Source organism: Camelus ferus, chromosome 12 (assembly GCF_009834535.1).
Source record: "Camelus ferus isolate YT-003-E chromosome 12, BCGSAC_Cfer_1.0, whole genome shotgun sequence".
Taxonomy (NCBI): domain Eukaryota; kingdom Metazoa; phylum Chordata; class Mammalia; order Artiodactyla; family Camelidae; genus Camelus; species Camelus ferus.
In genome coordinates, this window is record NC_045707.1 from 64,563,530 (window position 1) to 64,580,653 (window position 17,124).

General features: G+C 37.5%; 1 protein-coding gene across 4 annotated transcripts in view; it reads left to right on the top strand.

The window, feature by feature from the left end:
• Positions 1-17,124, top strand: part of PTPRR (protein tyrosine phosphatase receptor type R) — a 228,771-nt gene that overhangs the window by 184,613 nt on the left and 27,034 nt on the right. For all 4 annotated transcript variants that reach the window (XM_032493767.1, XM_006191107.3, XM_032493768.1 and 1 more), the window contains 3 exons: positions 1,314-1,398; positions 9,925-10,004; positions 10,455-10,592. In XM_032493767.1, the coding sequence (XP_032349658.1) occupies positions 1,314-1,398; positions 9,925-10,004; positions 10,455-10,592 (303 nt within the window). The remainder of the gene's footprint in view (positions 1-1,313; positions 1,399-9,924; positions 10,005-10,454; positions 10,593-17,124) is intronic.

Below are 17,124 nucleotides of genomic sequence, written 5' to 3' on the forward strand. Positions count from 1 at the left end.
AGTGTGTGTCAGAAAAAGGAAAGAGCAGGGAGAAATCAACGTATTTACTGCTTTACCAAAACAGACTAACTTGTTTGAAATTACCAAGCATGAGCATGTGGTTTCTATTGAACATCCAACAATCTGCTTATTTTGGTAACTTGGAACTGAGAACTTGTAACATCCCGTTGGAGCAGAGAGGAGGAATAAATCTCACAAATAGCTAAAATAATGCAAACTTACAAAATGATATTTTAAAAGTAAGCTACTCTCTATAGACTAAGCCTTAAATTCATCGTATAGTCAGGCTTTTCTCAGATTTTCAGATTAACTGAAAACAAGGACTAATTTTAATCAATTTGTAGATACTTTCTTTCATTTCAATGAATATTAGAGTGTCGAGTTCTATTTTCTGCCAGGGAAAGTGAAAGTAACAAAAATATTATCTTATGTGATCTAGGGATAAAAGTTATTTCATTTCATACTAACCTTAGTTAAGCAATCCTTTGCAGAATTTTAAGTTAGAGAACATCCTATTTTGTATAACCAAATCTTTAAATATTTGTTTGGACCATTTTGAAAATTTTGACTTGTTGTTTTCTTTGTCCAAGTTGGCTTCAGACGCTCACCTTACAGGTCTCACACAGAGAGCCACTTCTACGCTAATTGTTCCTTCCCCCATCATTTGACATATATTCTGTTTGAATAAGAATATTTATATCCTTCTCAAGTGGGAGATGACAATGCCTGGGTGCCCTTCACTAAAAATAATGCATTTACAACCACAAAAGGAACTGCACAATGTCAATCTTTCTTAATACAAAAAATGCATCATATGATCATCACTCGAATCAACAAAAATGCCCTTTATATTTACCATTTGGGAAGGAAGGTTTTCATAATGCTAAAAGAATTACAATTCATGTTAAAAGTGAATCCATCATAAAGAAGTTTTTGGTAATGAACCTACAGAAAGACTGGAAGAAATTGGAATACATTGTTTTAAAAGCAGATTTTTTTTTGTTGCCTGTTTATAGATTTCCAGCAATTATGTCAGAACAGGATTCTTAGAACCTAACCAAAATTGCCTGTGTCTCTTTAGTAACTACAGATATAGTAATACTCTCTAACACACAAAGCCTTTTCTTAAAGTCAGCTTGTCAGGGTGCAGCTGGTATGTTTATGAAAGGAAGGGTGTTGGCCAACCAGAGGGGTGGTCTGTTGTTTTATAAATGACTTTGAAGTCCAGTAGAACCCTGGATCAGATTACCCCCTGTGAAGACTTCCTTTGTGGCAGCATTAGATACACTATTTGATATCATTTATTATTGCAGGAAATACCAATGAACTTTGTGGATCCCAAAGAAATTGACATTCCACGTCATGGAACTAAAAATCGCTATAAGACCATTTTGCCAAGTAAGTTTCTTTCTTCCTTCCTTTCTTGCTTGCTTGCTTTCTCGCTCTCTCTTTCTTTCTTTCTTTTCTTCCAAGTAAATAGTTTGTCTTGCAGAGCACAAGCCTTCCCCATTCACCCCCCACCTCACCATCTCCCATCCTCACAATTTCCATATACACACTTGGAAGCTGAAAACACATATCAGGACTAATAATCATTCAAGTGGTCTGAGGTTAGTAACTTTATCTTGTATTACTCTGATTAGAATCATCAGCTCACAATTCCAGTTGACACATGGTTCAGGAACTTTACTGTGGCACACATTATGGCCAGATGATTTTCACTAAGGGTGTCAGGCAGATCAATGGGGAAAGAATAGTCTTTTCAATAAATGGTGCTGAGACAACTGGATATCCACCTGCAAAAAAAAAAAAAAAAATATGCCTCACACAATATACAAAAATTAATTCAAAGTGGATCAGAGGCCTAAATGTAAGGGCGAAAATAAAATTGTTCATACAAAGTGGATGTAAATTTTCATGACCTTGAATTAGTCAGTGATTTCTTAGATATGACAGCAAGGTATAAGCAACAACAAAAAAGCATACATTGAACTTGATCAAAATTTTAAAGTTCTGTGCTTCGAAGGACACCATCAAGAAAATAAAAAGATCACAACATTGTAAAATGACTATAACTCAATAAAAAAAGTTTAAAAACAAAGAAAAAGATGACTCACAAAATGGGAGAAAATATTTGTAAATTATACATCTCATCTTTAGAATATTTAAGAACTCTTATAAGTCAATTATAGAAAGACAAATAACCCAATTTTAAAATGGACAAAGGACTTAAAATAGACATTTCTCCATAAAAGATATACAAATGACCAGTGACCAAATAAAAAATTGCTCAACACCACAATGAAAAAAAAAAGAAAAAAATTGTTTAAGAAAAAACACAATGAGATACCATTGTGTATCCACATGATTATAATAAAAAAGACAATAGAAAGTGTTGGCAAGGATATAGAGAAATGGGAACCTTCATGCTTAGTGGGTAGGGATGTAAAATGGTGCAGGTGCTTAGGAACAGTCTGGTGGTTCCTCAGAAGGTAAGACCTAGGGTTACTGTATAACTCAGACATTCTACTCCTAGGAATATACCCAAGAAAAATAAAAACATGTGTCCACATAAAAGCTGTACACAAATGTTTGTAACAGCATTAGTCATAACAGCCCAAAGAGTAGAAACAAACAAAATATCCATCAAGCAATGAATGGATGAGTCAAATGTAGTATCTTCACACAATGGAATATTATTCAGCAATAAAAAGTAATGAGGTGCCGATGTGTGGTGCTACAACGTGGATGAACCTTGAACACATTATGCTAAGTGAAGGAAGCCATCACAGAAGACCTTATATTGTATAATAACATTTATACGATGTGTCTAGTTAGGCAAATCTGTAGAGACAGAAGCTACAGTTGTTGCCTAGTGTTGGAGAGCGTGAGAAATGACTGCTAAAGGGGATGGCATTTACTTGGGGGATAACAAAATGTTATCCTTCCTAGAAACATTCTATTTGCTATCTTGGATCTTCACAGAAGAGTCTGGGAGCTACAGGGGCTGCCTCCAGAGCCATACTGCTGGGGTTCAGATCCAGCCACACCACTTACTGTATGGCCGTGGGTAAATTCCTTAACTTCATCTGTGAAGCAGGAGTAATAGTATCCACCCCACAGGGTTGTTGTCAAGTCCAGTGCTTCACACACAACAAAGTGTTCAGTGTTAGCTTTCTCATCGTAACTCAGAAAGATATTATTGTTCCTTTTTTACAGAGATGGAAACTGAGGCTTATAGACATTAAAGAAGCAAGATTCAAACCCAAACACATCTGCCCACATGCTTTCCACCACTGATGGTTGCACATCTCTGGGAATTAAAAAAAGTAAAAATAAACTCTGTGACGGCTCACTTTAAATGAATGAATTGTTTGGTATGTGCATTCTATCTCAAAAAAGCTGTAACCAGACTTCATTGTGCTTAACCTAGAGTCCCTGTTAAAAACCCAGAGTCCTATGCCCCACCCCAGGGATTCTGTTTAAGTAGGTTCTATTGAACCCAGGAATCTGTATTTCTAGGAGATATGAGGGTGATTTTGATGCAGATGATACCAGGACCACACTTTGAGAAACAGTGTTTAGACTATGTTAAAACTAAATTTAAGTCCATGAAATTGATCAATGATCAAGCAATGAGCTAGATGTCAGAAACCAACAAGGAATAAGGAGCAGCACATAAGATCAAGGAGGTCACAGACTAGAGAGGAGAGATACATAAACAAGTAATTATGTTCAATACAATAAGAGCCAGAATAGAGATCTTGCCCAAGTGGTGTAGGATTATGAAGAGGACTGAGTAAGTAATTCTGCCTAGAATAGCAAAAATACTTTGGAGAGGAAGCAATATTGTCAGTCATTAAACAGATATAGTTGGAGCTTTGGCAAAATCCACAAACATCTCAAGGCAATAGCTCTGGAAAAATGGAGCCACAAATTTTTTTTTTTTAGCTATTGACATTGAAATAGTTGAGTCTTCATAATTCAGTCCATTAATTCACTCATAAAATACCAAATTCTCCATATTTATGGTAATAGAGCATGAATTACTGTTAATGGTATCTTTGGGTTTCCCCTTCTGTTGGAGTTGGAAACACATTGTAAATATTACTCCATTGTAACATATTTTCAACTGGTCTGCATAGTTAAATCTCCTCACCTAAGGGGTAGTCACTGTTGAAAGATATTTTCTAATTACAGTTGGCTGGAGGCAATGAAAGTGTTAGAACCAGTGACTCTCTCTCTCTCTCTCTGACTCTCTCAGGAATTTTCATCTGAAATTCACTAAACATAAATAATTAGGGCGTGTACATCCATTGCAATTATTATACTTAACCACCTAATCTCAGAAGGATTTGGAAATTATCAGGATTATTTTAAAGTTCAGCCTTCTCTGTTTCCTGCCCAGATGGTATCAGACGACTGCTCCATCGTCCTGTGTCAGCTTTTCCATTCCCAGAACTGGGTGGGTCACTTGAACCAGGGCACCTGTGCTGACAACTGATGTTGCAAATGACGGATTTTCTGTTGAAAAATGTCTGTAGCCTGAATACCCCACCCACCCCCTGTTGAGCAAAATAAATTTAGTAAATATAGCCTGGGCAAGCCACATTGTTGGTTGAAAATCATCACAAAAGACTGGAATGAATAAGAAAAGCTGCTATTTATGGTTTATTTTAGACTGTAATATGGGATACATTTGAAACACTCCATAAAATAATAATTTTTCAGTGATGAAGATTTTAAATATCATAATTGTTTTTATTGTTTCAACCTGCAATAAACTCTCAAGTTGGAAAGGTTCCGGCTTGTACATATTAGTGAGGTGATATAATTGGGAGGATGTTCTGCAGCAGAAATATGGATGGCCAAGGACTAATTAAATTGTAGCTGTTTTCTAAGGATGATGTCAGCCTCACTCAGAACATTCTTAAGTGATAGATTAAAGGGCTAAGGTCAAGTTTATATCAAATTACTTTGCAATATAAACAAATATTAGTGATGAAATTATGTCTATGTCCTAAACACCAGAACAATGGGGAAAAAAACTGTTCTTATATCAATATGAAATTATTTGTACAACAAAGGATAATAATAAATTTTATGTATATTTCTTTCATGCAGTCAGTTTGTTAGTACAATATAGATAAAATTTAAAAACTCTATTTACTCTGGCCATCATTTTATTTAAAAATGTAAAGTCTGGTGATGTTTTCTACCTAAATTATGTTTTCTGTTTTATTATAATAAGCACCTGGAACAGAGTGGCTATGCAAATAAGCAAACCACTCATTAAAGCCACAAGTTGTGTGGCTGAGGGAAAATTTTGGAGTTAGACTTGATTTCCTGTCCTGGCAAAAGCATTTACAATTTATGGCGGGCTACTTAATCCTTCTGTACCGTCCTTTCTTTATCCCTAAAAATCGTAATAGTACTGTTACCCTGTAGGGCTAGTGAAGGAATTAAATACTCTGTAAAAAATGCCAAGGAAAGTTCCAACTAATAGTAAGCCCTCAGCTAATGTTAGTTTCTCCTTTTCCTCTCTACCTAACTGAAGATAAATCCATCATCAACCCCAGACGCAATTCCAGAAAATAAGAACACTAAGTGTGGAGAGAGAAGTTTCCAGTTTCAAAAACAGGGTATTGAAGAGCCTTGCTTTCTCTTACAATGTTCACATGGATCTTAAAAAGTGAATTTCACATAGTCACCATCCTGCATTGCCAAAATCAGCACTGTCCACCAAAACCCTCCACAGTGATGGACACGTGAGAGCTGTTAGCTACGTGTGGCCACGACCGCTTGAAGTACAGCTGGTGCACCTTAGGGACTGGCTTTTAAATTTTTAGAGTTTCATTAACTTAGGTTTTCCTGCACGTGGCCAGGGGCTACCATCGTGAACAACGCAAGCCTAGAACCTTCTCTTTCGCCTGCAACAAATTTGAAAATGACTCCCAGTCACCCCGAAGGGGTGGCCAGTCCCTGCCTTTCCTTCCATTTCCTATTTATCTTGAATTCATCTCTGAAAACTACCCGCCCCCTCTCGTGCCTGCCTTTGCCTGTCACCAGCAGTGATGCACATGTCCCTCATCCAATGGCGTCTTCTCCGACTTCAAACCTCAAGCCCATTTCTTCCTGGAAAGGAAATCTTCAGCACAGGATAACTAACCGTTCACAAAATCTGATATGATGCCAATCAAAACATCAAGACCTGGGTACCACGCTGTCTGATAAGTAAAAGGTTTAAGATTGCCAGAAGGTAATTTAAAGAGACCAGGGTAGGGAAAGTTCATGTGTTCTACACACCAAACCTGTATGTGTTTGTAATTGGTTGAGAAGAGAAAGGAAAAAGGAAGGCGGGAAGACACCAGAGAAGGAAGAAGAGAGGAAAAGAAGGAAGGAAGAAAAGAAAGAAAGGACGGGAGCTGAGGAGGAAGGAAGGAGAAAAAGGAAAGAGGAAGAAAAGAAAGGAAGGAAAGGAGGAAATGAAAAATGAAGAGTGTAAGAGAGGGAGGAAAAATGATCAGTGTTCAATTGATACTTTTATATTGATACAAATATTAATTAGTTAACACAAATATTAATAATATTTCTAATTGTTACTGTCCAGATGTGCCATGAATGATATGCTAAATATTTAACATATAATCCAGAAATATCAACTCTCAAAAAAGTTGTCCTAGTGAATTTGACTAATATGTAGACTGACAGTGCATCACATGAATAAAATTATAACAGTAGTGGTGACAATGGCAACAAAATTTGGGGGTTTTTTAATCGTTGGATTTTTTTTTTATTAGATTATACTAACATTAAAAAGGCTTTGGTTGGAACCGTACATTTTCCCCTGCTCAGACATACATTGTATTCTTGTGGGGCTTTTTTGTTTTTTGGGGTTTTTTTTTAGTATTTGGAAATCTCTGAATACTTAGAAATACTACAAATTACCAATTTCCAACATAAAGCTAATTTAGCTTGACAGGAAATCTGCTTCTAAGCAATTCTGAGGTCGAGTTCCCAGTAACTCATATACATTGTAGGCATTATCAAAACTGAAAAAAAGTGAGCCTCTTTTCAAGTATGAGTGGTTTAGGGTGTTTGTGGAAACTTTTAATAATCAGTGGATACCGAAAAGGAGTGGAAATTTTCCTGTCCCCTTTGCTAAGAAAGGAAAAAACATCTAGAAAAAAACCAGAGTTTTAACTCTGTCTAATCAAAATTAATTCTGATATTAAACACTCTCTGAGCCACATACCAAATAGAAATCACAAAGGACAAAAAGTTAATTAAATATAGCCCTTGCTCTCAAGGGGCTCACCACAATCCATTAAGAGCAGGCAAACATTTAAGCACTTAAAATACAAGATGTTAAATACTAAAATGAAACTCAAGGAGCCTGAGCAAAGGAAGGGCTACCTAATTCTGCCTGGGAAGACAACGGAGGGAGGGCTTCAGAAAGAAGCTATTTCTTGAACTGAGCCCCGAGAGGAAGACTTTACCATGCAGAGAAGACAAGGAAATAATGTGTGCAGAAGCCAAGAATCTTCAAGAACATGGTCTGTTTGGGAGATGGCCAGAGGGCCACGTGACTGGAGCATCTGGTCCACATAGAAACGTGATTATTGATGAGGCTGTGGGAGAAGGTGAAGACTTGCAGGACCGGACCCACTAAGGAGCTTGGGTTTCATCCTCTAGACCTTCACTGTCCAGTAGAGCAGGTACTAGCCACATCTGGCTATGGGAATTTAAATTAATGAAAATTAAATAAAATTAACACTTTAGTTCCTCAGTTTGTATGGACTACATTTCAAGTGCTCAGGAGCCAGCCTGACTAGTGGTTACCATTTTGGACAAGGCAGCTAGAGAACATTTCCATCAGTACAGAAAGTTCTGTTGGGCTGTGTTGCTCTAGGCGGTCGAATTTTCATTAAGTATTCATAATAAAATGAGTGCAATGGACAAACGAGTTCGTAAATAATGTCTTCTTGGAAATTCACAGAGTGTATTAGCATAATAAAGATCCCGAGAAATCCTGAAGTAAAAGGAATGGGGTTCAAGTTTGTTGAATTCAGTGTTTTCCATACTTATTTGATTACTGAACCCCCTTTTATTAAGGATGATCTAATTTACACATTATACGATGCCATTCTATATATTACGGAAGAAATGATTTATAGGTAAGAGTTTGGGAAATACTGCTGTAGGCAATTAGGGACCATGGATGTGATCAGATTTTACGTTACAAACACCGCCTTGGCAGCTATGAGAAGGATGGATTGGTGAAGAACAAGACTGAAGGCAGTAAAACCAGATGGGAGAGTCAGGTCCCTGTCTAAGAAGAAAGCCTTGGAAAGATGGAGGCAAGATAGACCCCAGTGAAGTTTTAGGAAATAGAACGGACAGAGTAAGAATGATTGGACATGGAGTGTCCAGTCCAGTAGGACAACTAGTGTGCACACCTAACAAAGAATAACAGGGGGTTATCAGGAACACGTGGAGCACGTGGAGTTTCACAAACCTGTGGGATACCCAGAAGGAAACAAAAACATTTTTAAATGTGGTCTCTAAGTGAGGAGAGTAGCCTTCGGTAAGATATATATTTGGGAGTCTTCAGGAAATGGGTAATAAAATCATGGGAAGGAACCAATTACCCAACAAGGCAGCGTCAAGTGAGCACAGAAGAGGGTCAAGTTGAATCCTAGAATCTGCATCATTAAAGGGGGCAGACGAAATAAGCAGGAAATTGAAAAGAGACCACCGAAGAGGTAGCAGGAAAACCAAAATGCTGTGACCCTGCATCCGAGGGAAGAGAAAACTAAAAAAAAAAAAAAAAAAAAAAAAAAAAAGATATATGGTCAACAGTTTTTGAATTCCACAGAGAGGACATGAAAAAAGAAATACCACCATAGACTCATTGGGTTTAGTAACAAAGGGTCAGGAGCAGCATGGGCAAGAGCAGTGTCTGCATAAGACTAGGGTTAGGGTGGGTAGAGTGTACGCAGAAGGACTGAATTGTGGATGGGGAGGCAGGAAATTGGGCATGACGCACTCTGAAAATTTACCTGTCAGGAAGAAGAGCGACAGGACAGTTCCTGCAGAGGAATGTATGGAACTGACTTCTAAAGAAATGGAGGGGACCACTTAAATCAATGCAATAGATATTTATTGTCTATTATACATAGAAGCACTGTGCTAAATACTAGGTCTTCTAGAGATCATGAAAAATCCTTATCCTTGCCCTCAAGAGGTTTAGAATGTACTGCGTTAAAGAAATTGTAAAGGGATGATTTGATCTTAACTCATTTATGAGAATGTTGGTAAGAATCACTACCATGTTTTTCGTAACATCATGGTTCGCAAAGAGCCTTGCATCTTCTTGACGGAAAGTGATTTTAGAATTTAAGACAGCGTTGCCAGCACTGTAATAATTGACTTGATATCAGATATTCATGCTGTCAGTGAACGAACCCGTGGTAACAAAAGACAGCTTCTTCCAAATAGTGAGAGGAGATTCGGGCCAGACCGAGTGGTTGCTCAGGACAAAAGAGAGGCCAGAGTTGGGAGATCTGAGGCAAATCCCAAACTGCAAAGAACAAGAAAAGGCGCAGAGATGAGAAATGGGGTCAAGAATCAGAAACCCACAAAAAAAAATAACGTGAAGTAGAAACATCATCTCAGGCTTATGGGCGAGATTTGTGTCAGGATCAAGGGTCAAGACGGTCCCAAATGTCCCTCAATAAACATAAAACAATAAAATAAAATGGATCAAGAGCCGGACACACAGACACACCAGCAAAAAACATTGACACACGTCAGATGGTCATGTTATGACAACAAGTGTGCTGTGTACGGGTTATTGGTGCTCCAAGGAACTTTTAAAAGAGTTAATCTGGTTACTATATTCTTTCTTGTTTTCTTCATTAGATCCCCTCAGCAGAGTGTGTTTAAGACCAAAACATGTAACTGATTCTTTGAGCACCTACATTAATGCTAATTATATTAGGGTAAGTAAATAAATTTAAATTTCTTCCTGAAGAGCATGTCAATTTACTGTTGGGAATTATTGGGGGGTTTTGGTTTTTTTCCCTCAGAATATATTGATTTTGATTTAACTTGGTTACTAGCAAGGCTTTTTTTTTTTTGCTTGCTTGGTCATAGTAACACTAGCAGTGGGTCATTTATAGCATGTTTTCCCTTCCTGCGTGTCTGTGGCTGCAATTCTCCTTCTGAGATGCTCTGGAAAGACCTGAGCATTAGAGCTGTCAGTACCGTATGCTGCACCTGCCCTGCTGGGAGACAGCCAGGTAAATTGCGGTGCTAGAATCCTGAAGCCGCCAAAGTCTGTGTTGCTTTCGGACTAGCAGGGCTCTTTTGTTTTAAAGATCTTTCACCCAAACTTTCGGCACGAGGCATGACCTTCAAAGCCAACATTGTTGTCTCTTTACTCACACCAGGGCTACAGCGGCAAGGAGAAAGCGTTCATCGCCACGCAGGGCCCCATGATCAACACCGTGAATGACTTCTGGCAGATGGTTTGGCAGGAAGACAGTCCCGTGATCGTTATGATCACAAAACTCAAAGAAAAAAATGAGGTATGACCTTTACCCAAGTACGGAACGTTATATTTTTCCCATGCTGTAGAAGCAATGTTGTATACGTAAAATTGCCACATACTGAATAACAGATCTGAGATGGAAACTTTAAGACATTTAAAAGTGAAGTAACTCTGCTTCCGAAAAATGGTCCCTGGTGTTTTTCTACGAATGGCAACTTTCCTTCCATTGAATCAACATACTTGGCATACACGGATCACATTTGTACCCGCGTATCTCTGTAAGGAAACGAGGGGCCATGAGAGATCCCTCTGATGTACAGGCAGGGAAATAAAAAATTATTCATTTGCATCCCAAGTAATTTTTTTTTTTTTTTGGCGCAGGGAGGTAATTAGGTTTCTTTATTTATTTACTTTTGTAGGAAGTATTGGGGGTTGAACCCAGACAGGACCTCATGCACCATAGGCATGCGTGCTAGTGCTTGAGCTACACCCTCCCCCTCCAAGTAATTTTTGAGCACCTGCTAAGTGACAGGCCCTGTTTTATTTGCTGGCAATATATTAATAAACAAACACAAAGATTCCTGCCCTTGGGAGATTTTAACTTTCTAGTGGGGAGAGACAGATAAAAAATAATAAACATAATAAACTCATAAAAATAGGGCATCTTAGAAGGGAGAGATGCCCAAAGGGGAAAACAGGAAAAGGGGTTAAGGGCGGTGGGTGTGCTGGGCTGTAGGGAGAGGGTAAGAGGAGGGGAAACTGCAGGACTTGTGGGCCAGGGAGGATGAGCCTCGCCAAGAAAGTGAGATGTGGAGAAAGGCTTGAAGTTAACAAAACCCAAGCAACTTTCTCAATATCTTCATAAAAAATAAAAAAATCCAAGAAAGAGACAAAATTTGATTCTACGTCCATACTAGTAATTTTTTCTCAGGACTGAGTTTACAGAATATTTGTTTTGTATTTTGCATCATAAAAAGAAAACTGTGTCATTGCGAAAGGTGCTGTCCCTGGGACGGCTTACACTTCACGGCATCTCATTGAGATCATTTACCATCTGATAACTAATCAGCATTTGTGCTTGTTTTCTTGTCGAAATTACTGTACCAGGGCCTCACCATGACAATAAGAATTTAAGAAAACTGAACTTTCCCTGATCCTCGCTTGGTGAGTTATAACTGTTGATTGTAGCATAACCCTGCGGCTAATCAAGAAAATTCAGGCCCACAAACAGCAACTTGTAAGGTTTTTTGTTTTTTTTTCTAAGTTTGTTGTTTTCTTCCATTTTTTGCTGCAATAGATAAAGGATCTTTTTCTGACATTTATCCTGGAAAAAAAAGTACCTTTTTGGCCAGTAGATGAAGTTACATACTTCGTTAACTATATGCTGATTAAATAAATACATTTCTATGAGTCTTAATGAAAGCCTGAGGTAACAGAATATAAATAACCCCTAATATCCTCAGTTGCTTCACCCACTATCAAGCCACTGACAATTCCTGTACGTTTGAGTAATATCTATAACAATTTACCTTCCTGGTAGGAAAAGATTCTTCAAGTGTTAAAGGTGTATATTCTCTGTGTATATACACCCCTGCCTCCACACATAGGATTTATGTAATGTGACAGGCTAGCTAATCTGAAAAACCAGTCATGCTGGGTAAAAGATGATATCACATGCACAGCAGAGCTTGGGGGGAAAAGTAAAGAAAATCCCAGCAATCAAAAACTGAATAAAAGGCGCAAAACCAGAGAATTTCAGGTTACTTGTGTTTCAGTGGACTGGAGACAAAGCCCTGGGCTTTGCAGGAGGCAGGGCTTAGAACTGAGACTTTCCATAAAGTGAGCACCTGCAGGGCCACGCCTTTAGTCGGAAATGGTGAACCGCAAAAATAAACTTGCCTTCCGAAATAGGACTATAACAGGAAATTAATCTACCGAAGTCTGGCCTTCTCGTGGGATAACTAAAAAGGTTCTCTTGAGTATTCAGAATTCAAAAGCCAGGAAACGCCAAGTGTTAAGTAATTAATATAAATTAGGAATTTTTATTTATAGAAATCATTTCTAAATTAAATTATATTACTTTAAGTAATTAATTAAAAAAGTGATACCGCGTTGGTAACGCTCTGGGGCACTTTACAGAAACAAAGGCAAAACCTTTCTGGGTGCATATACCCTTCAGCATACACTTCACAGAATTTCAGCAGAGAAAGTCCAGCTAAACATAAGCTCAGAATTCAAAATTCTGAGACACACAAGTAAAAAAAATAACATAAGGAAAAATCAGAAGAAATTAAAATAACAGAAACTATAAATATAAGCTGTATTTTTTTGTATAATTAAACACACAAAATATAAAATTTAAAATCTTGACAAAAGAACATGTTGTTATCAAAAAAGACTAGGAAGAGGGGGAGGGTATAGCTCGAGTGGTAGAGTGCATGCTTAGCATGCGTGCGGTCCTGGGTTTGATTCCCAGTACCTCCTCTAAAAATAAATAAATACATAAGTAAACCTAATTACCTTCCCCCACCAAAAAATAAATAAAATTAAATAGGAATTTTTAAAAAATTAATTAAAAGAGATTTCCTTTATAAAAAAAAAGAGTAGGAAGATTTAAAAACAAACCAGAGTCCTGGAAATAAATACCATATAGGCATTAAAATGAAAAAGGAAAACCTCACTAGTCCAGTTTATTAGCAACTGGGCAGAGCGAAACAAATAATTACTAGATTAAAAAACAGAGCTAAAGAAATTACCTGGGAGATCAAAATGACCAGAAATATGAAAGAGAAATTCAGATACACAGAGAACAATATTTAGGTGGCCGGGATGTGTCTAACGGATGTATTAGAAGAAGAAAAAGGAGAATGTAGAAAAAAGAAATAACATTTGAGGAAATAGTGGGATTTTCCAAAACTGGTGACAGACATGAACTTTCAAATTTGAAAAGCACAGTAAGTCCTAGGCTGGTTCAGTAAAAGTAAATCCACAGCTAGACACATCTGCGGAGCTGAAAACACTACGGAGATGATTTTAACAACCAGAGTGACTAACAGTAGAAGCCAAAAATCAGTAGAATAATGCCCATAAAGGAATGAAAGAAAGTGACTGACAACCCAGGACTCATCCAAAGTTCAGCAACCTTTCCTATGACTCCTGCCCACTCTGGTTTGAATTACAATTTTCTAAATAGACTGTCACGATGCATTTTCTCAAAGCACATTCATACACTTACTCATTCTATTTCTTCTATTAAAAATAAAACCATCCCAAATCAACATAGAAAATGCATTGTGATTTATGTAACTATGTAAATATTAATATGTAAATGTTTTGAAACAAAAAAGTTATATTTCCCACAAAGAACATGACTAATTTGTCAGTGTTGCATATTTATTAAGGATTAATACTTGGCAGAGCATATGTGAAACAATATCTCGCAAGGACTAGAGAACACGCTGTAGTAACCGTGTAAGGTAAATGGTCACGTTTGTTGTCTAGAGCATTTCAGTCCTCAAATTGTGTGATATATTTGTTCCCTTAAAGAAAGAGTCAGAAGAATGCTTTTAGTGCTTTAAGCTGCTCTTGAATCAGGGTTTCATTAGAACAGAAGAAGCTAAGGTTGTTGGTTAGTCAGAAAGTGTTCCTTAGAAATTGAGCAGGATGTGACATATTTTAAATTCCAATGTAGGGGAGGGTATAGTTCAAGCGGCAGAGCGCGTGCTTAGCATGTACGAGATCCTGGGTTCAATCCCCAGTACCTCCTCTAAAAATAAATACATAAATAAAACTAATTACCTGCCCCAACCCCTGGTCAAAAAAAAAGAAAAAGTTCAATAGGGATGATATGAACAAGTGGCAAATATGCCAAAGCCTCAACAGACAGTTACATTCTTCCCTTCTGTCCCCAAGACCAAGGTTGTCATTCTAAAAGAACTGCGGTATGAGATAAATGTATATTTCAAAGTGACACTGACTTGATCCATTGGTGATGCTCAAAACTCTCCGTCCTCAATGTGCAAAGGAATAGAGCCGTCTCGTCCTTTCTTTTTCAAGCCCATCATACTTGGAGCTAACTTGTTAGTACCATTCTCAGAATTCACATTCTCCATAGGAGAGCCAAGTGGATCTGTTGAAAGCTAGAATTTTTTTTAAATATTGGCCACACCCATTTGGGATTTGCCCCGGATTTTTCTCTTTGGCTGCACAATTTGGAAATTGGAGAGGTATTTTTTTTTCCTTACCATTTTTAGCCTCTTGCCTTTTTAAATGTCTGGGATACATCTGGAAATATCAAAGTCAAATAGATTACGTTACGTGTTTTCTATGTGTAATTTGCTACATGTATTTTCCTGGACCCAGTCCTAATTCCAAAGATCACAGTAAAGATTTTGACTTCAGTTACTGTTGATTACTCATTAAATTAAAATAAAAATTCCTTCCCATCCAGATTCTCTAAATACGTAAATATAACACTGGAGAGGAAACTTTGATGTTTTACAGATCAAAATGATACTGAGAGGTCTGGCTCAAAAGAAATACGCAATAGACTTCACGTTACCAGGAAGACACTGTTTACTGAAAATGTGCCAACTTTCAATTGTGTTAAGCGTCATTGTTTGGAATAGACAAAAATCATTTCCTCCAAAAATATGTGAAGGTGGAGTTATCTTTAGAAATTCCCAGGCTTTATATTTTCATGAACCTTTCTACTTTCTAATAAGAAAAAAGGAATAAATGAATAATTGCCAGCTCTCTTATTCAATAGCCCCAGTATCTCATGGTTACTCACTTTTTACAAAATGAGGAAAGAGCAAAAATATTTTAAAATAGAGCTGAAAAATCAGTTTTCTTACACTGCAAGAAAAGAAGAGTTTTTATTGCAGGTAAATTTGATTTCTTCATTTAGATAAATCTCAAGAAGGGAAATCCTCTTGAAAGAAAGAAAACATTGAAAACACAATGTTTAAACTTTTCATATGAACTGTTGCTTTACTAGAGAAGACACAGTGGCCAAACTGGAGTTAGATCAGTCTAAACGTGACAAGAAGCATCCGCGTATTTCCAAAGTCTTCAGACTGGCTCAGACTTTTGGCTAGAAAACAAAAGAAGTAACTGTGAATATTGGTCATGTTACATATACTGTGGAAGATAGTTTCTACCCACTGCCATTTATTGAATGTACATAGTAAGCACAGTTCATACATAAATTCAGTTTATTTTCACTCTAACTGTACAAAGCAAGATTTACTATCCCCATATTAAGGCTAAGAACCCTGAAGCTCAAAGGTTAAACCATTTGCCTAAAGCCTCAGAGTCAGTGAGTGATGGAGTCCAAATTTTAATCCAGGTTCATTTGATTCCAAAGCCCACACACTTAATCGCTGCCCCAACATAATGAACGAGCCAAATAAGGATGCAAGACATTAGAAGGCAGGGGACCCACTGTTGGCTTCAGGGAACAGTAAGACATGGAATTTATCTTTCACAAAGTGAGGGAATCCCTTGGTGACTTGGCCTAACAAAATAACTTCTCTGAAGTATTTAGCACAGCCGTAGACTCTCTCGATATTCACATACACCTTTCATTTGAGTTCAGGTATGTGACTTCGATACTTACAAACCCCATTTTGTCCATTCAGCACTTTGCAAACAGTTTAATCTCAAAAAGTGAAATAAAGAAATTCTATTTTAAGTATTCCCTTCTTTCACTCCCTTCCTTTCTCTGTCTGATAAAATTACGGGAAAGATTTAATTACATTTACGTGTCCAAATAGCTCATATGGTGCCTTAGAGCTTTTCAGTAGGGACCTCCAGAGTAGGCAGGTGCACAAGGGAACTTAATCTGGGCAAAACAACCGCACATGGACACCGCATAGCTTGCGTGAGTTGCGTAGTTTGGTGTGGTTTGAGCACGTGTAGCATAGTAGGAGGGGAAGGGAGATAGGACTGGAATGTTAACTTTTGCCAAAGAGTAGAGAGAATAAAAAAGGATCTGTATTCAGTTGTATAGTCTGCTTTTAACATTGTATTATGCGTGTTCTCAGTGTCATTTAACAACTCACCAAAAACATGATTTTAAATGACTGCTGGAATTTCATTGTGTGAACTCTAAAAATGTGTGGAATCATTTCCTTATTAGCAGATACTTAGATCATTTCCAATTTTTTTATCCACATCTGTGATTATTTCATGAAAGTATATTTTTAGGTGTGAAATTACCTGGCGAAATGATGTGAACTTCTGAAAGAACCTGTTCCCAATGTGTTTTCCAGAAATGGATCTAACCGGACCATCATTAGCATCTGGAATTCTCCAGCTAACCTTGATGACTTTCAGTACACAGTTCCTCTTCCTCTTTATAAAACATCCAGTGCTGTGTTTGTGCACATTCATTCATTCAGTTACCAGTTTTTTAATCAACCATCAAGCACCCGTGTAGGCATTTGGATTATATCTTTTTTGACGAAATGGACAAAAATCCTTCCCTTCGTGGAGTTTACAATCTGAAAGGGTATAGCTGAGTGGTAGAGTACATGCTTAGCATGCACGAGGTCCTGGGTTCAATC